The 26,307-nt window shown below is 43.0% G+C and overlaps 1 protein-coding gene across 1 annotated transcript in view; it reads left to right on the top strand.

The window, feature by feature from the left end:
* fibcd1b (fibrinogen C domain containing 1b) overlaps positions 1-26,307 on the top strand; it is a gene marked incomplete at both ends in the record, with an annotated part of 82,458 nt that overhangs the window by 12,462 nt on the left and 43,689 nt on the right. The window contains 3 exons of the mRNA XM_079290185.1: positions 14,160-14,243; positions 18,041-18,520; positions 25,072-25,231. Of these exons, the coding sequence (XP_079146311.1) occupies positions 14,160-14,243; positions 18,041-18,520; positions 25,072-25,231 (724 nt within the window). The remainder of the gene's footprint in view (positions 1-14,159; positions 14,244-18,040; positions 18,521-25,071; positions 25,232-26,307) is intronic.

The following is a 26,307-nucleotide window of genomic DNA, read 5'->3' as shown; positions in this document are numbered from 1 at the left end:
CAATACTTGTACTTGCAAGTCAGTCTGGTATTGTGAAAAGCCCTTCTACTGTGGAGCCTGTCAGCAGAGCACAGCCTCAGCCATTTGTCTGCCACCTTCAGTCAAATCTCCCTTACAGATGCAATGACTAATAGATAAAATCTGCAAGAGATGGGGGTGGACTACAGAGAGTGTGAGAACTTATTTAGAAAATGTGATGTCTGTAGATTTTTGTGAGAAATCGGGCTTCGAGGAACTCGGAGAGGAAAGTTAAAAACTAAAACTGAGCGTTTTGTAAAACGTTGGATTTGTGATGACACAGAAACAACATAATTGCCTACAAATCTTGAAAACTGTTCCTCAGCTTTTATTTGGTTCATACAGTGTCTCCATGTTAAAGTTATTCTCTCTCTCTCTCTCTCTCTCTGTCTTGTGCAATGTCATCTGGCAGGCTCCTCACAGGCTTCTGTAATGTGCTAACATAAGAAATCAATCAGACTCTCAGTATTTCTACAGCCCCTCAGCTCCCATTGATTTATTGCAATTGTGTTGAAGATGAAGAGAGAAACTCTTTAGCACTTTAGGGTAGGCTGGTCAAGGGGAGTGGCTGTAGGGGAGAAGGATGAGGGGACGATGGCAGGTTTGGGACCAGAGGTGAGAGGGAGGAGTGAGGAAAGAGGAGGGATCATGGTCTGCTGACCTTTGTTTTTATAGGCTGACATTGTTCACCTCAGGGTCATCTCACTGTTTGTCATCGGCCAGAGAAAACGATGATGGTGTGTGGTTTTTTTTTAGATGGCTGCGATGTGTTTGCTGTGTGCTGTGATTTTCCAGTATGTGGAGCGTGACAGCTGCTGTCAGCCCTGTAGCGGGTGGGGTCAGGGGTCACAGAGATGGCGGTGGCTTGGATGCTTTCAGTAAACTCACCTGACAAGCAGAACGACAACTTTCTCCATATATCTTGTAGCTTTCTCATCTTGTGTGTCGATATCGCTACTTGAGATTTGGTCCTAAGTATAGTAGAGCACACAGGTTTAAGGCAACCGACTATATTATAGGACTAACGTTTTACATCATACAATATTGCCCTACTCTAAGAGCTCTGGACAGACGTGCTATTCCGTCGCCAGGCACCGACTACAGCACAACACAACTGCAGACTCACAACCTCAATAAATACGAAAGAGACACACAAAGGACTATGCTGAAGTCAAGGTGTATAACTTAAAGAGGACACAGAGACATTCACGCCGACCACACAACCACACGCTGACAAAAAGAAAGTACCACTAGACTTTGTTCTACCAGCAAAAGGGAACCCACAGAGGAACTGAGGCTGAAAACCATCAGAGAGTTTGTTTGTGTCTAGATGGTGAACCTGAATTTGGTTGTCGGGCAGATAGCAAAATCTAGGGTTAGCAATCTAGACATGACCGCTATTTTTGGCCAACACTCTACCTCGTCAAAGAAGGCTTTCCGGATAAAAGACTGTAAGAATTGGACATGCAAGGAGTTTGACTTTTTTTGGCATCTCTCACAATGCACATACAAATAAATACAAATAACAGCTAGAGACAAGGACAACTGAGCTGGACAGATAGAAGAGTTGATGGTACTGTTATGCTCACAAATAGTGGAAAATACCCATTTTTTACTCTAAATAAGAGCATAATTGAGAAAATGAACATCATGCTATATTGAGGAAACTAGCAATAGAGACCATACATACATGTTTACAATGTTTGCTAAGGCAATACATCAAGTATGTTTTCTCATAGACTTTTACACTATTTGACTTCTATTTTAGACCGGAGGAGTCGCCCCCTGCTGGCCATAACATGAAGAATGCAAGCTAAAGGCACTTTCTGCATTGGCTTCACTATCCAGACCTGAAAGTTGCCGCCTGATTGCCCTACTCTGAAAGCACTGGCCAGGCGCGGTATTTGTCGTGAGGCAGTTGAAGCGCATTATACCACTTCGCTCATACTTCTGCAAACATTATTTGTTTTATAAAGTGTGTGAGTCACCTTTGTGTCATCCATTTATATTAATGTGTTCATTTGTACCTAATACATTTTGTAATGGCTTTTTGGCTGTTATTTATTTGAGTCACTTTTAATCTGAGCATTTTTTAAACTCAAAACAAATTATCTTGCCGTTGCCACTCAATTATGACTCAGAGCAATTTTGTATTTCATGCTCACGCAGCTCAGAGGGGATATCAGGAGGGATGCCTCAACAGTAAATTTTGTTTTCTATTTTACATATCTCAAGAGTGAAAGGCTTGTTTATCCATTCTGGAGAAGATGACTGTCGGAGGGGGAGTCGGAGTAAATAAGAGCCCAATAGTAGCTTGGTGTATTTATATCATTGGCATACACTAAGAAACACTGAAGCTGATGGAGATGAGGATTGAAGTGCACTGAAAAAAAAAGAGTAACATTTACTTGAAAAAAGCTAGGTAACAATTTGCACGCAGAAATTGTGAGTAATTTTTATAGGTTGCCAGGTTTTACTCGTATTACCAAAGTACATTTTACTTTGTTGTGTCAGGTAGTGCATTCAATACAGTAGTTTAGTAGATATTACTTGGTGTGAATGATTCCAATTTACTTATAAAAATGAGGATACATAATTACAAACAAATACCAAGTAACACATGAAGTAAAAGGTGATATTTTAAAGTAAAAGCATTGAAATGATAATTTCTTGTAAAATTTACAAAAATAATCAAGGTAATAATTACAGGGCCAAAACAATTTTTTTTCAGTGTGGATTACTGAGATAGGACCGCGCCACAGAGAGAATGAAATCTTATTTATATTAGGCTTTGGTGAAATACACAAGCAGTGAAACATACGTCTCTCTGTGGCCATGTGCAGCTCAGCGAAGGGGCCGCTGCCCCCGCAGAGAGAGCCTCTTTGAAGGGGTTGAAGAGGAGATTAAAGTGAAAATATGTGTTACATTTATTTTTTATTTTATTCTTTAATTTTTTAATTTTCTCTGTGTAGATAATTTATTGACCCTAGCGTCACATTGTGTTTTTTTATGCTTTTAAATGTCTGCTCTGTTGAGCACTTTGTGATACTACTGTCTGTGAAAAGCGCTATAAAAATAAAATTCATTCATTCATTCATAATGTACATCTCTAATCCCCAGCACTTTAAGAGGAAAAACCGCCTCCACCCACAGAGCTGGACACGAAGAGGGCGCATCAATGGCCATCAGGGTCAGCCATAGCCATGGCAACAGATTGTTCAGAATAATTATCTGCCATATGTGCCTTGTCACAATTAGAAGTTGGCTGTGATCTGGGTCACGGGTCAAACGCTGATCCGCGACCCTGATCCAGAGTGCATCATCAGAGGGCGGCGAACGTAACCCGACTACACAGTTTATTAGAAGAAAAAAGTTACAGACGCTCCTCGCATCTGTCACACGAGCGACGGTGACACAACCTGCTCTCCGCTTTCAAGAAGTTCTCAACAGATCTGACGCTACCAGCTACATCACTTTGTTAAAGTGACTTCCTCTAAATGTCACTGCATACTGTGCGTTTTGAGCTTTCAATAGCGCCCTTTCTTCTATAACAGATCTTACAAAATGAAAATCTGGAAATGAATAAAATGGATTTATGATTTCAATCAGAATGCTAAGCTTCTTAAATCTACGTTTCGGCTGAGTGGCGAGAAAAAAGGAATTGACTGTGTGAGGAGAGTGCGCAAATGAGAGCTGACAGAGGCTCGGCAAAAAAAACTTATTTTTTATTTTTAAAAACCTTTTGTGTTTTGTTCTCACGACCAAACCCTCCATTAGGAGTCCAGACGTTTTAACTCGTCACTGCAGCTCTCCCTCAGGAGTTAGACAGAGTGTTTCATTTCCCATAAAGCCGTGTTCACACTTGCACCCTGGGAAAAGCAGCAACATGGTGCAAAGTGGTTTATCCATTATAGTGTATAATTTATTCTCTCACTTTTGCCCATGTGAGAAAAGTCATCTGGAGTGAGATACCTCTCTTCACTATTTACCATATTGTAAAGGAGGAAGTCCTAAACCGTCTTTCAAAATCACTGTTAATAGATTTGGAAAAAAGTCATTCACTCGAATAATGTAGAGTAAAACAGCTGCGATTCTTGCCATCTACTGTTTTCCCACTTTGCACTCATTCGCATGGTGTTAGGCACACGCTGCTGATTTGCAACAACAAACACATCCTCAAGTGACCCGTGGCGATCTCTATTCAGATTTGGTCTCTCCCTCTTCATTGTGGATTTGGTATGAAACGGTTTGAGGATTCCCGCGGAAGTGCGAAACGTGAAAAGACTCGCGATACCTCAGGCTTATCGCTGCAAGCTGTCGGATTGTGTGAGCTGCACGGTGAAACGTCGCTTTCCTCTGATCAAATTTGTCACATCATGCCAGGCGGGATCACAGGGTGGAGGCACTACCGACACATTTAGGAGAGAGCCGGGGTGTGTTCAGACAAGCTACGTTTAAACACCAATTAATACCCATGCACTACTTACATCTACAGTCTATTAGATTGTCACCCATCACAATTAGGAGACACTTGGAGCCCTCTGCCATTCTGGGAAAAATAATTACATTCTTTCGGCGTCATAATTATTGCCTTGAAAGTGTCTCTCTTTCGAACACTAACAAAGCCGGCTCTTACTCTTTCTCTCCCTACTCATTCCTCTCTCCCCAAGCTCTGCCTTTCTCATCTCATGTCTGTTGTCTCTCCAGACACTAATGAAGTGGTTTAATCTCGTAACTCCAGAGAGGACTGCATTAATTAAGTTCCGTGCATTCGTTTTCAAGTTTCCACATTCCACAGAACGAGCCTACCATATAAACATGTTTGCCGCCATCGCTTTACTGTTGCTTTGCGGCTCGTGCGGGATTGGCTTCGTGTCCGGATTTGCATGCGTTTTTGGGGAAATGTGCCGATTAGTCCGAATGAAACGAATGCAGTTTGTCGCTCTGAAAAAGTTTGACAGCACATTGATTTCCCATTTGCAACTGTGCGAGTCCACACAAATCAAAACTGTCACCAGCTTGAATCTATTATTGTGTAATCTCTGGGAGATTTGCTGAGCTGCTCGTCGGATGCTGTTGTTCTAACACACTAACATGAGCGGACACATGCTTATGTTTACCCCCTCACTTATGAACCTGCATATTGTGGCAAGTTGTTGTGAAAACCAGACATTAGACGTGATGGGAGTTATAGTTCCAGTTGGGTCTGTTACTTCCAGAGTGTGACTGATGTTTAGCACCGGCTAACCACACTCAACTGGTCTATTTTTGCAGTCACTCCACTTTGATTTAGTTGTTGCCTTCTTCAGTGTTCATTGGGATTACAGTTTATTTGACATTGCCTTACTGCATTCATGAAAAAAAATCATAAAAAAGACAGTTGTGGCAGTTCCTTTTACAAACAGCCAGAGAGCAAGCCGCCACTTCTCATACTTGCCAGCTCCCGAGTCCCGAGGATTCCGACCGTTGACTTAAGATCTTAGCTTTTGAGAATAAAGTGTACCTCTGTTTTACATCTCTCTCCTTCATGCCTCTTGTATTTCACCAAAGCTGTCACAGTTCTGTTCTTCATTCGACAGTAGTGTTAAAGCAAAGTGTGACGCTGCATCATGCAAGGTTCACATTGTGCTGTACGAAGTGTTAAATGGCTGCTTCGTTTCTGGGTAATGCAACCACATTAGATTGCATTGTTGCGTTAACCAAAGCTTACGTGCATCTGAACAAACTGAAGATTTTTGCCACCAGAACTCATTAAATTCTCTAAAATACTGCAAAAAAATGTAAAGAGTTTGAAAGAATTGTCAAATGAACCACAGGACACAATTTAGATGGTACCTTCACTTAATTTGTGAAAAGCTTTGTTGACTTTTTAAAATATTGATCATATGTATTAACAGTTCAGTATCAGTTTGTTAGATTTTGTGAAAATAATAGAATAGGAAATACATTCTACACATGTATCCGCCTGGTAAATCAGACTCCAACAAAGGAGGCTTATCATTGCCTTTCTGATGGAACTTTATTTTATCTGTTTCCGCCAATTACTAGGGCATCACTATACCATGCATAATGGTTATCTGGCAGTCAGTAAGAGTTCAATTCCATTCAATGTGGCTTTATTGGCACGTTTCAGAAAAACAACGCTGCCAAAGCATCAAAATATGAAATGTCTTCTATGTTAATCATTTTCAAAATAAACAGTTACTCACACTGAGACTGAAACTATCCACTTTTTAACAAGTTACACAATTGCATGAACATATCCCTGTTGGTGATACTACCTCTTGAAAAGGCAGTGATCAAACCCCCACACTCTGCATCAAGAGGCCCCTTCACGACGCGCACAGACCCCCATTCTACTGCACGCACTGCACTCATTGAACGTCGGGCTATTTTGCAGAGAAATGTAGAATGCTTCCATTACAGTGAAGGCCCTGTTGAGAAAATTGCTTTTGTATTTACGAGTAGTGCCACTACAAGTTGTAGCACCACACTGTTGGCATGCTAGGTACCTTTGTAGCTGCTAGCTAGATCCTAGCCAGATACAATGCTTTCACATTCACTTCTAACGATAGAAAGTCAGGTTTAGGACCGAAGGGGAAAAAATGGCTTCCCATTAACCTTCATGAACAGGACCATGTAAGAGCATTCTTAACCTGCTGGATCGGGAGCGAGTACACTGTCTGTGTTTCTATTTATTCATCTTCATTTATTCTATTTCATGCTCCATCTTCCTCAGTATAGAAAGCCCAGGGAGGCGAGCTATTGCACTTGGCATGTCGAGGGAACTGCTTTGTTCGTCTGTGTGTGATCCTGTAACTTGGGTGCATTATGGGAAAGTTGATTTCACATAGAAACCCATGACCTACGAAGACCAACATCCACTGCGGCGCGACCTACCCTCAGGGAGAGAATGAACACGCAGCACTTACCAGCCGATGGCACTCAACTCACATCTCCTTTAGTCACGGAGTGCCACACACATGCGCACGCACACACACACACACACACCAATACTTGCAGCTTTTCTTTCATAAATAAAGCACCAAGGGTATCTCCGACCCGTGTGAGTAAAGGAGCAAACACCGCGTTTGGATCGCAGCATCAGCATCGATATCTGATCTCATTGGCAAGGGCAAACCGTCAAGCTTTAGGGTATCAACTACCGACAAACACAGTCATAGACACACACCAAGAGATGGATCGACACAGAGACGGCACACGCGCGGTGTAAGGTCAGCCTCCTGTGCTACTTGAGCCACAGCCATGAGTCATTCTGCAAAGTAGCTGAAGCATGAAGTGTAGACACCAGTATCTATAACATGCATGTATTATATATGAGCGCCTGTACGGTTGGCACATAGCGATGTATGCAAATGTATACATTAAGGAGAGGAGGCTCTTGATACCTGCCTGTTTGAAGAAGTGACTTCCTTCGTATCACCGCCTTTATTAAAATAGCATGGCTGTGGGGCGGAGATCCATCTTGTCTTTTAATGGTGTGTGTGTGTGTGTGTGTGTGTGTGCAGCTCATAAAGGTGTGTGAATGTGTTAGCGTGTCTAGTTATGTGAGGATCTTGTGCATGTGTGATTGTGCCGGTGCACTTAACTGTGCTCGCAACTGCAATCGAGACTCTAAGTGGACAGCAATTTCAAAAAAGAGAAATTGAAGTGTGGACTGGAAAGGAGGTAGAAAGTGATGCAAGCCTGTGAAGTTAAAATGTGAGGCATCCTTGATGGGAATCATTTTGATGATTCCTGACAAAGGTAAAGCGAACAGCGGCATAATTACCTCCTCGCTTTCTTCCGTAGGAATAAGTGTGTTGCGTTTAATGGGGATTCCTCTCTGTCCGTGTGTTGGAGCAGTATTAGCAAGGTGGCCATTCTGTTGCTAAGGACCTTCGCAGTGGAATAACAATGTTTTGTACTGCCACAGAAATGCTGCTTTCGCATTCATTCACCCCCATTAGAACACATTTATGTACGTGGTGGTCACATGGTGTTTTCTGCAGTCGTCCTCCTTACTTAGCCTGCATCAAGTCAACAGAAGTCAGCTGTACTAGTACAGCCCGATCTCCCATTCACTGTCTCGATGAGCAATACAAGCCCACTGAAACAGCAGTTCAAGCCGAAGCTCTCTGTGAAGACGGAAGAAAAAAAGTCCACAAAACATTGATAAGAAAATCAGGACAGGAAATTAAAAGAGAGATCCTCTGTTTTTGGATTACTGTGGATGGCGGCAGCAGTAGCTGGGGAAAAGGCAATGAAAGATAAAGAAAATAAAGTTGTACTGGTTTGAGCTCCTACATGTTTGGAGTGCTGTCCAAACATGTGTTTCGGTTCTTAGTAAATGAATAAGCGGATAAGGGAGCATAAGCACGAGCAGTTTTCAGATCCTCTGTGCATGAGAGAAGAGAGGTAACAGTTTAAGCCATTAACGGCCATACGGGATTGAAAGCCCTCGTTCAATCTCGCCGTTTCACTTCAGGCTCACCAAGCAGCCATTCTGACCTCCCGGTGATTGTGTGCTTTATAATAGCGGCTGCAGTGATATGTTTTTGCATTCCAGTGTGTGTGTGTGTGCCCCTCAGGGACAGTGGGTGACAGACTCACTCCCCGTGTGGGGCCGATTGCAGTGCGAGCGCCAAGGACAAGCAGTGGAGGGTAGAGCGGGTGATTTGTCTCTTAGGATTGAAGTCCCGCGGGCCTCTCCCTCTTCTTTCTCGGCATGCTGTCTTATGTCGAAGGTGAAGAGCATTTCTCTGTGTTTGCATGCGTCCGTTTTAGCTGATGCAGTTGATTGTGTTTTCAGAATTTCAACATACATGTTGTACTCGAGCACACGTCTACACACAGAAGATTCAAATGTAGACATCATGAAAACGTGATCCATGGGATTTTTTCTTTCGCTATTTTACTTGTTTTGATGGCTCGCCCGAATACAAAAATGGTGTAGTTTGTTCACAGCATAACTTTAGCTTTTTACTTTAGCCAATTATGAAGGTTATCTTGCTTAACAAAACATATAAGTATCATGAACTCATGTTTTCCACAAAGCTTACTTCCCGCAATACTCCCACATCCAATGGAAAAAAAGATCCCATTGCCTTTTTTTCGAGGTAACCAATGCGATGCTTATTTCTAAACTTAGCTTTCAAAAATACGTTATCCTTGCAGCACTATACATTACATTACAGTCATTTAGCAGACGCTTTTATCCAAAGCGACTTACAATAAGTGTATTCAACATAGGTATTCAAGAGAACACAATAAGTGCTAAGTGGAAGGCTCTGGGTAGTACTTCTTGAAGAGGTGAGTTTTCAGCCTGCGCCGAAAGATGGGCAGCGACTCTGCTGTGCTGACGTCAGTGGGGAGTTCATTCCACCACTGTGGGGCCAGGTCAGAAAACAGCCGCGACCGGGTCGATCGGCCACAGGGACCTCTGAGCGACGGGGCAACCAGCCGCCCCGAAGCAGCAGAGCGAAGAGGTCGGGCGGGGGTGTAGGGCTTGACCATGGTCTGGAGATGGGAAGGAGCTGTTCCTTTCACTGCCCTGTAGGCTAGCACCAGAGTCTTACACTGGACGCGAGCTCTTACAGGGAGCCCGTGTAGAGAACGGAGAAGGGAAGTTGTGTGGGAGAACTTGGATAAATTTCTCTCCCATTCACGTGTCTTAATTGACTCTCCATTCCAACTGTGGCTTGTTTAGATGTGTTTGTTTTCTTTTGCCGAGTCCTGATAACGCGTCTTGAAAGAATATTTTGTTTACACCTCTGAGACGCTTATCTCCGAGCAGATGCAGCCAACAAGCAAAGAAGAAGAAATCCTCTGAATCTAGAAACAAACAGCCTCATGAAAGCATGGAGAGATCTTTCCTAGTTAGTCACTGTTAGCCAGAAATCAACTGAAAAGAAAGTATGGATATAACTTGGACAGAGGACATGGAAAATAAACCAATGATTTTTCTGCCATTATAATGTCTGATGTATCATATTGCCTCACGTAAGGTACTGAGTATTGACACCAAATCACAGCAGTGTCCCTCCTGGTACCATAGAAAGCCATTATTTATGTACCAGTGGCAAAGTAATCCAGAAAAAGTGTCCAGCACTGTCGTCAGCCATCAGTTGTACAGGGTCCCTTTTAAAGTGTGTAGAAGCCGCTATGCCGGCCATCACATCCACTACCGCAGTGTCCTCTAAAATATCCAGACCCAAATCTCTGTAGTCTGCAGAATATAATATTGGCTGTGGCAAGGTAAACACCTCCCTCATCACATTCAGCAGTCCATGCGACAATCCTCTGTGTGCCGCTCAATTCCATTTTGTTTTAGGATGGTGGGGGGGAGGTAGTGAACATATTTTGTCTAAACGGTGTGGTGCTGAATGTCTGACTCTTTCAATGAAAAAAACATCTGCTGCAACTTTTGCCTTTTTTATGGTAAAGATTTGGAAAATATTGTGATCATGGGTAAATAACAGAAATATAAATTGTGACCAGTGCAAAAAGCAATCATCCTCCATTCTCCACCTCAACACATAACAACATAACCGCTCTGATGCAACGTAGTTTGGTATTACGAATATATTACTTGGGGGGGAAAAAACGCTATTCTTTCAGCATTTTCTTTTTTTTTTTTTCAAGATTGCCTAGATGCCATGAAGGTCTCCAAAAACACAGACACAGACTCAGTTTGTTTTACAGTTAGATGTTGGTGTGTGCTGGACAAAAATAACATTTTATGTTTTTCTCATGGCTGAATGGTTTCACAGAAACATTCTAATGAAGTCCAGAAAATCTGATAATTATCAAAGAAACACATCAGGGGCTAACTGCTTATCAATAAGTAGCAAATAAGTAGCTCTTGAATAACGGAGTTGAGGATTATTGAAAATGATAATGACACGTTACTGAAACAGCATGCCAATGATGCAGTATGATGCAGTTTCTGGATGTAGTCTATAAACGCGAGTTTCAGCTGCTTAATAGCACATAACCGACAACTAATTATTACTTCCTGATTACATGCATTTCATATTAGTGACTTTCCTCGTGTCCCCTCAAGTGAAATGGCCACTGACTTTTTATTGGGAGTGTCATTAGTTTCGGCTTTATTAGGTCATTATATAGTAGTTCATTTGTTCTTCAACAATGTACCATAGAGAGAATCCTCAAAAAAAAATGCATTCAATTAACATCTGTAAAAAGCCACTTATTTATTCGTTATGTAGTCCTCTGTTGGAGTCATCCAAGAACTCTGTGTTGAGTAGTCTCTCGTCAATGTTTGAGGGTAAGATAAGGCCTCGTTGTGTTTAAAGATGGCTTCTTAAGTTCGAATGGCAGGCAGGGAATCCTCAGCATTTGTTCTGTCAGGATGTCGCAGTGCTATTCACTCACCCATCCATTCCTTAATGGGGGCTTTGAGAAGGCATAGCAAACATATAACATATCTACAGACAATACATACTTAGCAAGATAATCTCTTATATGATGAACTGATGAACTGTGCACACCATGTGCTTGTTATTCTGCTCCCCCTTTTTACTCCCCCCCCCCCCCATTCTGTCAGTCTCAATCCCTTCATTTAGCAGTCTGAAAGTCCCGTTAAATGATTAGTAAGCCCACATGTGAATATATGCAAATCCTCTTCCACTCCATCGGCTTAGTGAGCAGCAAGGTTTAAACACACCTTGCTAAAGTCCCTGTCACACACACACACACACACACTAAGGTATTCAGCAAAGTGTGCCAGTGTATTCTAAGAACGAGTTCAAACAATCCAAACATTCTTCGGTGGTTGCTCGGATTCTTGCCTTGAAGATGTACGGCCTCACACACTCTCATGTGAACACGTAGGCCCCCTCATTCTAAAAGAGTGCACGTACACACCAGTCACACCCGGGTTAAGTCTGAGCCTTCTGTCTCCCTGGACTTGGCCCATCAGATAGGATTCTGCATGTAAGGTCCAACCAATGAAAAAAAAGCCCAAATATTCTATTAAGTGCAAATCCTCTCCGCTGGTGGAGCTTGTGGAGTCAGATTAGGACTAGACAAACACTGCTAAGCAGTCATGCCCACACCGGGACCACTGCCAACAAGAAGCCCCACAGATATTGCCGTGTCACTGTGTGTGTGTGTGTGTGTGTGTGTGCATGTTTTTGTTTTGGTGCACAGGCTGAAAAGAACCCCAATGTGAGCATTAGCAGGCAGGGGGATGAACAAACTAAAGCTCAGATACGTGCTGCTCAGTGTAATGGGAGGACTCTGTCAGGGATCTGGTGGGTTGCAGCTGCAACACACAACCTTTGTGCTGTGTGAATGTGTTCATACGTGTACGCATGTTCTATCTCCTGCAGCGAAGTGGGACTATACCCTTCGTGTCCATATTATTATAATGTATCGGTGCACACAACAACCAGCATAAAACGCACATTTTTATTCATTGTTTTTTTTCGAACACACAAATCCATTCAAATTGTCTTCACTCTGTAGCTGCCTTGTTAGTTTGTTCACTGCGGGGTCTGTGTTTATTTCGTAATGGTAGCTCTGTAGCTCGTCTGTGTAACGCAAGCACAGACAGCTGCGATGTTTTAGACGGAACAGACAGATGTTTATCGCTCACCCTGAGGCTGCTCATTAGAATTCAGCCCACCTTTCCCAAATATCCCTCCATCACTTTCTCCATTGCTGCCTCCCCCCCCCCCCCCCCCCCCACCATCTTGATGTCGTACACATTGGAGGAGAATGCTTCGAGCAAAGGGGTGAACTATTGGTCAGCCATCATAACAATGTCTGTGTGGGCTGCATACACAGCAATGCACTCTCACTGATTCACATTTTTTGCTGCTCTTTTTGTCACGTATACCATCACACAGAGCGTGAATATTATTGTTATTATATAGTTTTGGTGCGAAATATTCACCGGCGAGTATTTCAAACGTTCATGTTGTTTATTCGTCATGGCCCTATGTGTGTAAAATGGTAAACACCAGCAGCGGATCGGTACTCGGTATCTGCCGATACTCAAAGCCCAGCTATCGGTATCGTGACTGAAAAAGTTGGATCCCCAACAGACAGAAGTGGCTAATTGGGTGAAGAATGCTGAGCAGCTACAAATCCAAATATTTTCCTCAAGCGTTATTAGAATCAGAAACAGCGATGAAAGGAGAATAAATAATGAACTTACATTTAACCAAACTAATGTTAGTCTTCTTCAAATTGAGCTTGTTCCCCCTAGTGGTTGAAAATTGATGAATGCAGCTTAAAAATAAATTTGTAACACTCGTCCTGTCCTGTTGATGGTATTAAAACACACAGTGTCATAACAAGCGTGAAGAGCATATTTAGTCTCGGTCACGTGTACATTCTCACACACAGGCCTATAACACCGTGCTCCGATATATAACACGTTCTGATACATTAATTGCTAATGTTTCCTGCATCCATTTTTTTTTTTTTTTTTTTCCACAGTGGGAGCAGCGGGGGTTTACGGTCATGGAACAACGTGCTCTCCTGGAGCAGTTAGAAAGCCCCCACTTTCATAATTACTCTGCTTCTATCTGTGCAGCAGCTAGAAGCACTCCCAGACGCATACGCGAGCACAAGAAGCACACATGCTGAATGAAGCATGTTATGTTCAGATCTACAAACACCCACATTCAACTGCTTATGCACACGCTGTACCCACTCGCATTCCATGGAATTGTCCTTTTTATTGCTTTGCTTCTGGGTTTGGAGTAGCAGGAGACTCTGTGTGCTGAGGATCTTGCAATGCCATCTTTTGGAAGATGCATCGAGCCTGTCATAATCTATTGAATTCAGTGATGCCTTTGAGATGTACAGCTGCCTGTTCAGATCCGTCTATGTCAGTGCGCGGTTATGTGTGTAGGTGGTTGTAGTTTATCAGCGCCAGCAGCATTGATCACTAAACAATGATTTTGTATTCGATTTGAGGGCTGAGAGAATGTGCTGCGCCCACTATTTAGATTTCTCTGTTATTTAAATACCGATCCAACACCGTTGTCTGTGCGTATTTGTGCATGTGTGTGTGTGTGTTTGTGCGCATGTGCTTGCATGCTTGATTGCACATGTGACTTGAACAAACGCCAACACTGGTGGCCCTGTCTGTTTGTCCCATGCAGACATTCTGTGAGTGTGTGCCCAGCTCCTCCCAGCTCAAACATCGCTGGTCAGACTCAGAAACTGCCAGGGAGACTCCTGCCAAGGTAAGGCCCTGTCATCCCCAGCGTACTGTGTTCACCAGCAGGCAGATCGGCATGCACACACACACCAACATACACACACACCAACATGTGCTTTTGTGTCCTCGGTTATATCAGAAGGACATAATTAGTGAAAGCTAAATTCGAGGCTTTATTGTAAATGTGTTAATGTAAGAACTTATGTTGTATTATCATTTTTATTCTGACCGACTAAATCAACTTATTCACCATTTGTTACCCACTCTTGGTTAAATTGGAATATGTCTGCAACTGACAATTATTTTCACTATCAATTAATCTGATGATTCATTTCTCAACTCATCGTATGGTCTATAAGATGACAGGAAATAGTGAAAGATGGACATCTTCACATTGCTGTGTTTGTCCAAAAATCCCTTTATTGTTTCCTGTACAACCTCTAGGTCCTACTGTATATATATCCCACCACCTTCCTTCCAATAAAAACCAGGGCACACTTTAAACAGTGATCTGCTAAACTGCGGATGGGATTAGGTGTCATTGATGATGATTTTTTTCCTCGCTTTCTCAATCGGCTTTCTCCCTGCGTTGGTTGATGGCAGTGCAAAGGATTAGTTCACATTACGCATTACACGTTTCCACCGTGCGGCAGCGACTCAACCCCAGCTCAAGTACAAAAACACACAAGTTCTAGACGGGATTAGGCCCCTGCAGATTCTTTCAACTCGGCGGAGTCATCGTGGAAAGATTTCATGGCAGGATGTCGGCGGTAGCTGCAGTATGAGTTGGATACCGATGTGAAAGTATTATTCATAAGTTGGAGGTGAATGAAATAGAAAGTAGGGCCGGGGAAAATCAAAATGATGAGTTTTTGCTTCAGGCTTGCCATGCATATAGTATGTGTGCCAATTCAGCTTTTAAAAATGTTTGTGCCTTTCTATTATGTTCCAGTTGGGTAGCATCAATGTGACAATATATTTTGTATAAGTCTGCATATGTGTGTGTGTGTGTGTGTTTGCATTTGAAGGGGAGAAAGCGAGTGAGAGAGAGAGCAAGAGTCCCGCTTGTTTCCCGCTTATCTAATGAGCAGACAAAGCCTTTCGTCTGCCAATGTTCCTGTGTGGGTGGACAACATCGTTTTCACACAGAATGATTCTCTCTCATTCTCTGCCTCTCCTTTTCAATCCAACCATCCGATTTCCCCACGTTGTGGCACGAGGAGAGACACGAGAGGATCTGAAAGTCAGCCACTCATTACAGAGAGGGCTCCTGCTGCGAGATTGAGAGACTAATTTACAAAGACGATAACAGTGTTTAGAGGCTGCACGCGCACCATTCTCAGTGTCGCAACACCCCGCTGCAACTCGTGATGCTGAGTTGACCGATTTTTTATTATGTTGGGACATGAAACAGGTTGAAGGTTCGAGTTTTTATTGACCATCTGAAAAACCATCTTTTTTGTGTGTGTGTCACTGTCAGCGCATAGGGGGTCACCATATACCTTCTCTATGTTAAGTCAACAATCAGCATGCTAGCAATGAATATTTAGCGCAGTGCCAATGACGGTTTCCACTGATGTCCTGGCCCGCTGGCGGTAGAGCTCAGGGAAACTGTTCTAATGTTACACTGCAGCCATTCTGTAGCGCAAGGCCATTATGCACATTAAGCACGGCACAGACACCCTGCCACGTACACATCCACACACATAGCCGAGACCTCGTCATAATCACTCAGCTGCACCTGCACTCCAGTACTCAGGGCAAAAAAAAAAAAGGACTAAAAAACACTGTTTGACTTGCAAAGAGAGATTTCATCATGCCGTCACGGTCTGCATCTTAAGTCAGATCAAGGAGAGAAAAAAGAATAATGTTGCGTGCAATACTTCCCTGGAGCCGTTTTCTGTGATGATGTATTTGGTTGAAAAAAACAGGAGGAAGTGGGACATTTCTGACAAAGTAATCCTTTTATTTTTCATGTGCAATATGTGCATGTGCTTGCCTGTCTGTTACACGTATTAGGCAGAATGGGCTGTGTGCAAATAATGTGTGCATGCGTGTGTACGCAGTTTCCAACCCATTCGGACAAATAGAGCCTCGGGGAGGTTCGCAGTGACAGTGCTGATACGTCAGTGGTGTTCAGAAAACAGCGGTCATAGAAGGTGGCCCCTGCAGAAAAACAATAATGCATTCTTCTCATCAATGTACTCAGTAGATTCTACCAAATATACTTATATATTACAGGAATAAAAAACAAAAAAGATCAATAGATGCTGAAAGTAGGCATTTCACCTTCTGAAAAATGATTGTTACTCTCCAGAACAAAGGAATCATTTATTCTTTGGCTTCAGCGTAAGTGGTAAAACAGCTGGTCTTCTCAAAAATCACATCTACTAAATGCATGTATTGTGTTCCTCACCAAGAACACATCTGCCTATTGTTTGTCTTGGGGGTTAGATTTCAAGATCAAAAGCTAAAATCTAATTTTTTTTTTTTTTCTGTAAAACATAGACGCATTAGATTGCAGCAGGGACTAGCCAGGCCTAGCCCCGTGTGTGTGTGCCCATGTGAGTTCTGAATGAAGCCAGGGGGTTACAAATGGGACCCACGCGAGAACAACCTCAGGCTCCACATGAACCCCTTTTTTTCTGCATTTACTTTGGCTCACGATCGGAGTAAGGAGGGCTACATGTGATGCCCTTAAATAGAACCCTTTTTTTTGCGCCATCACTATGGGTTAATATTTGGGAGCCACATGGTGTATGCCGTGTAGGCCACACAGCCCATATTTCAGCCCACACAAGGACAAGTTGCCGGGGGAAGTTACAACTTCTTTTATTGTGGGTAAACACAGTGGATCGGAGTATTTCCTGGACAACACGATTGATTTTCTTCACATTAAATAAACCATAAACCTCTCTCGTAAAGCAGACCATTAGCTGTCTATTAATGTGCTTCACTGTGCTTGTGCAGCCAATTTACATATTAATGAGCTTGCACTCAGTCACACTTCCACATACAAAAAGACAACAAACACACTCTCTCACACACACACACACACACACCTGCCCACATATTCTCACAGAGAACATCCTCCAATGCAGAAAATGAAAAAAAAAATCTGTCAGAGATCACTTGCTGATTCATTTGGAGGAAGATGTGGGGGAGCCAGGAATTTTTAATCATGCATAGGTGGGCCATATTGCTCTCTCCTACCTTTTGCTAGTTCTCTGGACCTGAGTGGGAAAATGGATCATAAAAAAAGCCATCATACAGGCCTTTATGGTGCAGTTAATGGAGACCATGTTACTGGTAGAGGTCTGCCTTTGTCCTCTAAGAGGATTCTACTTTCTGCTCGTTCATTTCAATTCTATTGGCTGTCTTCGTTTCTTTTCTTTTTTTCACTTTCTCCTCCTGGCTGCTGTCGTTTCAGGTTTGTATTATTTTCCTTCCTGTCTCTAAAATGGAAATATGGAACATCGGTGTTTTGACCAGAGGTGTCTCAGGCTAGCATCCTCCCTCTACCGAAACGCCGCTACTCTAATGACATACAGGAAGTTTTACAGAGTTTTGATTCCCAAGACAACTGACAGTTGTTATGTTTCCACATAAATCATTCTCAACTACATTCTCGCAAATTGGAATATGTTCATATTGCTGAGCATCTGGCATTCAAAATATCCCCAGTGATGGATGAAAGTAATTTATTTTTGAAGAAGGCGAGTTTTCTTTTGCCGTAACTTTTACTTTCTAGCAACTGTGATCCTAACACCTCCTTTTTCTCTTCCTTCCTCCCTTCCTTCCCTCTTTCCTTCCTACTTACAGAGGATGAGCTGCAGCTACCTGCTTTGCACTATCCTGCTCTTCGTGGCCGTATTGTTGGCTGTCACTGTAACCGGCACCATCCTTTTTATGAATCACTACCAGGCCCCACCCATGTCTGACGGCCTACCCCACATCTCCACCAATCAGGATGAAGCCAATGCCCTGGTCACCGTTGAGAGAGGCGACGGCTCTCGCATCAACATCTTCATCGACCCCAACTGTCCCGACTACAACAGCAACTTTTTGCGCCTGGAGGGTGTGCAGACGTCCCTGCTCCACTCACTTACCGACCACGACTCTGACCTGAAGTCAGTGAAGGGCCAGGATCGGTCTCTTCTTGTCAGTCTGGCTGAGGAGGTGGCCAAGCTGTCAGCCCATGCGGGCCAACTGAAAATGGACTATGAATCCTTACGCAGGGGCCAGGGTAGCCTGGGGCAAGACCTCAACACGCTGCAGACGGAGCAGGGACGCCTCATACAGGTGAGACACGCGCACACAAGCGTAAATGCCGGAGACAAAGGGTCAAAGAGAATACACCACCCAGGTCAGAGTGGTAATTGAGCCGCCATGTAACACAAATAAGACATTGATTATGGAACTCCAGCTTTATCTTTCCTTACAGTTCTATTATATGATCATTTTATCATTATCATGGAAATGAAACTGCTTAATAAGATATGGATTTTATTCCTCAGTACTGGTGAAATAGATTCTGCAGAGGTGTAGCCCAACATTGTTCCTTGGCCTCATATATATATACGACAGGCAAAATATCAAAAGCAAAGACACAGGGTTGAAATGAATCATTGAAGGTAGTATTTTTATGATTTTATGAATTTGCAGAAGCCGTAGCATCCTTCTGGTTATGTCGTATAAAGTAGTGTATTGTAATAATCCATTTCTACTGTGATCAACAAATGCAAAGGTTTGACATCCCATGCACTGCAAATGATCTGCAACGGTGAACATGTTTGTTCCATCCACGTGGTCATGAATCATGGTGCTCATTTGATTTCGAGTGGTTTACCGCCAATTATTTTAGTCATAACTAGATCTGTGAAGAAACACTGCATCATGTTTATTTGTTTCTTTTTTTTATCAGAATGATTGGTTGAGCAGTAAAAACAGATGAACTGAATCCAGTGTACTGAAGTCCCGACTGTAAGTACTGTACCGAGGCGCTCGAGGACTGGCTTGGGAAGCCCCTATCAATATGTATTGATTGTGAAACCACCTTAAGACGTGTGACAGCTCATTGGACTTGAAGTCGGCCTCATTTAGTCCCTTCCTTTTCCTGACTGCAAAATCTTAACACCATCATTCACTAAGCCAGTGCCAACTCAGCCACGTTAATTTCTCTTTGCACTTCGCGAACCCAATAGCGACACGATTGAAGTGCAAATAAGGCTCGTGTTCCGCTGAGTAGAGCTCGCTCAGTCTAGTGTTTGAAGATGAGGTCACGGGGGAAGAGATGCCCATCAAGATTCAAGAAACCGAACAACTCGCCCATTAATTCAATAACATTACATAATGTGTCCCTAGATGTGTAAGACAGACTCCACATTGGATGAAAACATGATTAGACCCCCTTTAGTTTCGCACTGTCTATATTGATTTATTGACGATGCATTTCCTAAATGTGCGTGGAAAATCTTCACACCACATGCTCTTTTAATTTTGGCCCATCAGGCTCATTCCCTCTATTCTGCAGTGAATAGATTTCATAGCTACCAGCCATACAGCTCAAACAACTGAATGCTTTCTGCCTCTGCCAGTCCTTTCTCTTCAGCTCGTGGTTCAACATTGTTTAGACATCACTCAAAAGCTCACTGGATTGGTTCGCGCTGCCTCTCTAAGAAACCACGGGTGCTGATTGGTCGTCCACTGGAGGCAGAAAGAGGGCTTGTCCCCATTGCTGTTAATGTTGTGTAGGTGGCATAGCGCAGTGGGCACTGGGGCTAAGTGGAGGTGGTGCATGGCAGCCCAGACACTCCCGGTGATTGATTTCCTCTTTGGAGGCGAGGCATGTGGAGTGCACATCCGCTGTTTTTTTTTGCCTGACACGATGGTGTGACTGTGTGATCTATGAGCCACCTGTGGCCAGGATTTCTGATTTATACAACAGACGACAGAGCTGACTGTGCCAGTGTTAGTAATGGCTCCGTGTGCACCACAGCCCCCTGAAGAACAGTTTCACCCCGCCATATAGAGAGAAACCTTTTCACATGCCCCCCGAGAAGATAAGCAGCAGAATCCGATTGCGGTGAGTTTAGGAGCGATGCGTTTTGATTTTTCACAAACCGACTTATTCATTTTTCACCGTGAGTGCTTGCAGCCTCAAATAGAAAAGGCATGCACATTTGCATTCACATAAACAACGGTCGATGGGACCAGTGACTATGAGGTAGCAATACATTGAACTGATAGTTAGGCTGCGGAGCGTTTGACAAGTTGTATTATGTTGCTCGTGTTTGCTCCAAGTCAAATTTCTCGCATAATACCGGGAGTGTATTTCCTCCTCCTTCAGTTACCCCTGCATATTACAGGCTCAGGAATTGAGCCCTGGGGGGCTCTTCGTGGCTTAATGTCCTCACAACATTGCCCATGATTTCTAGACACAACCTGAACTGACGGAGAACAGAACCAGATGGACTGGGATTTTTTCCTGATTCAGCAATCTCTGTGCTATGATTTTGTCATGAGCCGGATTGATTATTGTCCGAAAATCTATTTACATTTAGAAAGTAATTAGCGGAATTACCACACACACACACACACAGTCATCCAGACACCTCTCTGCAGTCATCTGTGGATAACTAATGAAGCAAAAACACTGTCACCACTGAACGACGCAACTCCCTGACAGTTGTCTCACCTCACTGACATGTTGTATGTCAAATTCTAAAAATAGGATGACGTGTGCGCTGTTTGCTTTGGAACAGTGTTTGGAACAGTGTTTCTCTTTTGACAAAAGTGACCTCAGCATCACAGTTCTCATGAAGTGTTCTCGTCACAGTATCCGCAACGGCACGTTAACAAGTACAAACCTTTGGCAGTGGTATAAACTGCATTAAAACAATTACTAATGTACTTGTTCAGCTCTGACCAGCAGTGGCAGCCCTGAGCACCAGCAGGCCGCTGTGTCTAATGGCCACGAGCTGGAGGTCATGTGACATGCACCCCTTCATTAAATGGAAGGGTAAGATCCCCCATAGCAGACGTCCAACAGACATAGTGTGTAGTTCACATATTCATCTGACTTGGCATTCCGTTTTGCACAATGTCTGACTGCAAAAGAAAAAAGAAAGAAAGAAAAGAAAGAAGACTGCAAGGGCCGCACGGAAGAGCATGACTTACTGATTTCCTTGAACCGCAGGTCACAGTTTAAACTGAATTGTGTGGCTGTGGAGTATTAATGTGTTTGACGAGTGTCGCCCACAACCTCTCGTACGGATCTGCTGTAGAATAGAGAACCATATTGCCTCAAGATGTTCTCTCTGGTGGACACGCAGTCCTTTGAGGATTTGAAAAAGTTAAATTCACAGAGTGCTTGTTGCAGGGATGTGATGCAAATAACTTCAAAACCCCCCAATAAGAGTGGATAGCGATAAAAGTCACATATAATGTGGAAACCAGATTCAATTCAGCAAATGGGTCGCTTCAAAGATATCTCTAATTAAGGAAATTACAGAACATGTCATTTAGCCATTTGCTTAGAACAAGAACAATATCCTGTGGAGATTGCTGATGATTCAGTGCAACATGAATTACTGGAAATTAGTTTTTGTTGTACAAGTTGTACAGTTACATACAGATATGTCACAACTGTGACAGAAACTTGCGAGACAAAAATGGGATAACATCTTCAGGAATTGTTGCTCAACAGAGACTGTACGGCCGATACGCGGGCAGAAACATTAAAGGGTCACTTATCCACTTTATTCATGAATAATGATTAAATTGCACAGCTGGATGTTTTGCCCCACCCCGACCCCGACATCAGAATCTGAAGCCTGATCAAAGACCAGAGACTCTCTGTGTGATATGAACCAGATTTGCTGTGGAACGATTCCCTTTATGCGTGAAGGTTCTGTCAGTCAGTGGGGAAATGTTTTATTCATCGTTTCTGTGCTTCAGAGGCCTCGTATATATGTCTGGGGTTTCTGATTTCTGTTTCGTGAGAAGGATACAGTAAGTGAGGCAGAGGTTTATATATATATATATAAACAAACAAGTTATTACTACGCTCCATGATGACCCGCATCATTATGAGATATGTTTTCCTGTTCTCTGAAAGCACTGATTGGTCGGTGTGTCCCGCAAAAGCACATTTGTTTGAAATGTTCGAATTATCTCAACCTCAGTCGGTCACTTGGATTTATAAGTGAAGTCGTGGAATAGCTCAAATGTGCTTGAGGCTTTAAATTATCTTCAAGATGGGTTGTCAGGCAGATGGTGACTGAATGACTTTATTTAACCCGCCAGTCCCAGCCTTGTACCTCCTCACTGTTCTGTGACTTGTCTCTGACATATGCAGCACCTGATTAACGCCAACGAAACAACACCTTTTGCTATGCGTGTCAAATGATTCAATCATGTTTAACAATTCACTTAAGTTTAGACTCATTCGACAAAGCGTGAACCAAACTGGATTTGAACAACTGTAACAACCACAGAACTTGATTTTGAGTGTAGGTGCGCCACATGCTTTTGTGCGAGTCGTGTTGAGATTTTTAAAAAGGACGTCTTCATGAACATTTAAATTCATCCCTTCCCTCAATCTGCCGCAGATGTGAAAACAAAAAAAAAAACAAAAAAAATGCTGGTGTTTAAAGCTTTACTCACAAAAAAGTGCTGTGGTGTGACTGATTGTGTGCACCAATGGAAAGGCGGCCTAATGAGAGCTAATTACATCATGATGCTAATTGATGTGTCAGCCAAGGCTTGAAATAAAGGCTGTAGAGTACGGTCCCCTGCTTTTAGTTTTCTGCCTTTGAACAAATCACAACACTGAAAGAGGCAAACTCATTCATCAGATAATGTTCACCTTAACATACACATAAACAAAGCAGATAACCCACATTATCTTTTTTATGCATCCTGCCTATAGCTGCTCAGCACAGCGTGTCATTTCTGTAGAGTATTCATGCATGTGGTTTCCGAGTTGCATGCGGCTACCTAAATGTGCTGCTGTTGTTTATGACTGTGTGTGGGTTAAAGCCCCAGTGCCCATGTAATATGATTGCTGTGCAGCTTGCTGTGCCTCAGAGGTGCGTTACATAGTTATTGAGGCCAGGGAAAGGCCACCGGGATTTCTGTCTGATGCAGTTTTAACACCTGAATATAGCTGCACAGACACACCTTTGGTAGGACACTTCTGAACCGCTTCATAGATGACTTTAAAACACTGCATGTCTTGGTGTGTGTGTGTGTGTGTGTGTGTGTGTGTGTGTGTGTGTGTGTGTGTGTGTGTGTGTGTGTGTGTGTGTTTGTGGGTGATAAAGTGGAGGAAAAAAAAAGGGAGTGAGAGAGACAAGTGGGTATGTGTCAGCGGTACGGAAGAGCTAGAACATTTCTCATACCAGCATAAGTATAGTGTGTGTGTATACATGTGGGTCCCCCACACCAGGTGTTGGCCAACTCGGGCAATAATGTGAAAACGACCTTTCGGCAACAAACAGCACATAAACTGCAGGTAAGAAAGTGACCACAGTAGATCAGAGAGGTTACCCTGCTCTCCGCTAGGCCCAGCACATACATTCATCACCAGGCTTCCCATAGGGCACTTTGTATTTCACAGCATTCACCAGGGTGCATTATGGGATAGGGTACCATGTGGCGTCTTTGCTACACTTTGCACTTTGGTTTGTTTCTAAAGAGCCTTACTACGCTGTACCAGTGGTTATTAATATTGTATGATTAAGCCAATTAACTACAAAGGAAATATACTTTACATTGGTGCCATTTCCTCAAGAATACAAACACTTTTCCGAAAGACTTACCCCCTTTTTAAAAGTCACATTGTCATCACATGTCCATGCAGTGGAAACTACTGTGAAAACTGTCCTTGCTGGTGTGTTCAAGGATGCACCGACATCTGAGTTGGCTGTTGAAGAGCGCTGCATCCCCAAGCTGTTAACATGGGATCAAACCCAGGAAGCATACATTACGCAGACATGGACACTGTGGGACAGATCAAGGGGAGAATGTTCTACGTTCCCTCTTGCAGTTGCATTACAATGCAAATGTGATGCAACTCTGACAAAATCAGAGGCAAAGAAAAACAAAATGTTTTGGATTGCTTATCTTTAAAGTCCTAATCCGTAAGCTTTCCGTTCTGGTCGATTTGGCGACACCTGTGCTTACTGGTGATAACGCTAAGAAGTTCTTTACAATACAACTCCCAGACTTTCCTTCCAAATGCCTGGGGGCAGGAAACATACTGCTAAGCTGTGAGAAATACTTCTGAGGAAGACAAGCAAATCGTGTATTTCCTTCTTTGTTCAGCCATGATGAAAATGTCTTCATACGTCGTCTTTATCGCACTCTACTTGTGGCGATGCGAATATGATTCCGCTTGGAAAATGCCCGGGACCGGCTGCTCTGCTCTTCCAGATTACGGCATTACAAGAGTTTTGCAAAAATTACATTTGCTATGTCAAGTATGCTCACGCATCGTTTTCTGTGAATCTAACACCATTCAAATCCAGTGTAGGAATGATGGAATATGGATGTAATGGCAATAGTATTGCAAATTGGGTTTGATATGATTGTAATGTTTACGATTATAACTCTGAGAAGGTTTTACACGTCTTTTTTTTTATAATGTAGTAAAATAAATGGAATTCACTAACTGCCTGGAAGGTTGTTAATACACGTAAATGGTCAGAAGCAATATGAGGTTTTTACAGCTTGTAGCACCGTGCATAATTATATTGTTAATAAACGTAATGTGTGTGTGTGTGTGTGTGTGTGTGTGTGTGTGTGTGTGTGTGTGTGTGTGTGTGTGTGTGTGTGTGTGTGTTTTGCAGCTGCTGTCAGACAGTCAGATCAACATGGTGAAGGTGGTGAACTCAGTGAGTGATGCTCTCAACGCCATGCAGAAGGAGAACGTGGGCCTGAAGGCGCGCGTCAAGGCCGACTTGCAGAGGGCACCGGTCAGAGGGGCCCGCTTCAAGGGCTGCGCCAACGGTAAGAGAAACGAGGCGCGGTCGGCCCATCTGTACCTGTCTGGCTGGATTTGATTCTTTCTTTGAAGATTTGTCTGTCTGATTCTCAATTCGTCCCTCTGCCTCTGTGTATGTTATTCATACATCACAGACCCCCCTATATGTTTCACCTTCTGCCACTGTATTCCGCTCTGCGTTGTGATCCCGGCCTCTGCCAGCCCGACTCCACTATTCTTTGAAATTGTATTCCAGTGTGTCATCCATCTTACCACATAGTCATTCAACTCTACATCTCCTGGTGATATCAGTATGTTTCCCTGGGCTACATCTCCTCCACATTATCCAGTGGCCTTGGTAGAGCTGTGGATGTTTTCTTCTTTTTTTTTACTATACATGAGAAATGACTTGCATGTCCACTGGGCTGTGTTGCTGGGAGGGCAGAGAAAGGCCTGAGGCATCATCCCATTGGAAGGCTTTTAACCAGGCACAGTACACCCAATGCCATTCCCCTGTTGGATTTCCCCTGCAAAGGTAGCCAAGGAGCACAGAGCGAACATGTATAGCACACGGCATACAATAGCACAGCGAGAGAGATATTCACGTTTTTTGGGAACGCAGCATGATGTCTCATAAATCTGCAAACATGAGAGCGAAGGCATACGCTTTTTCTTTTGCACTAAGGAACTGAAGTGCTTCACATGACTCATCGGGTGTTTTATTAATTAACATGATATCTTACAAACAGTTTCGGGCCTGTGACATCATCAGCCTGATCGTCCGGTGCTGAATGGGCTCACACATCTGCTGTCTATCAGCAATCTATTGCCTGGAATTCTTACCTGCACCTGATGATGGTTTGAAAATGAATCTAAAAACTCTTAAAGTTTTTAACGTCAGTGGATCTTCTGGGTACAGAATACAGTTTCATTTTTCATTTACATTCATTTTTATCAGGATGATACCCTTCTTGCTTAAGGAGCTTAATTACAATGTCCTGATTATAGGTTATTTTATTATTATTATTTTATTTTTTGGGATTAAAATTTTGATGTGGTGTCAATTAAACTTGTTAGTAAATGTTTAAAATTAATTTGCACT

Source organism: Melanostigma gelatinosum (assembly GCF_949748355.1).
Source record: "Melanostigma gelatinosum genome assembly, chromosome: 18".
In the NCBI taxonomy this organism is placed as follows: Eukaryota; Metazoa; Chordata; class Actinopteri; order Perciformes; family Zoarcidae; genus Melanostigma; species Melanostigma gelatinosum.
Note: the sequence above shows the minus strand (reverse complement) of the source record. Positions and strands in the feature narration are given on the sequence as shown.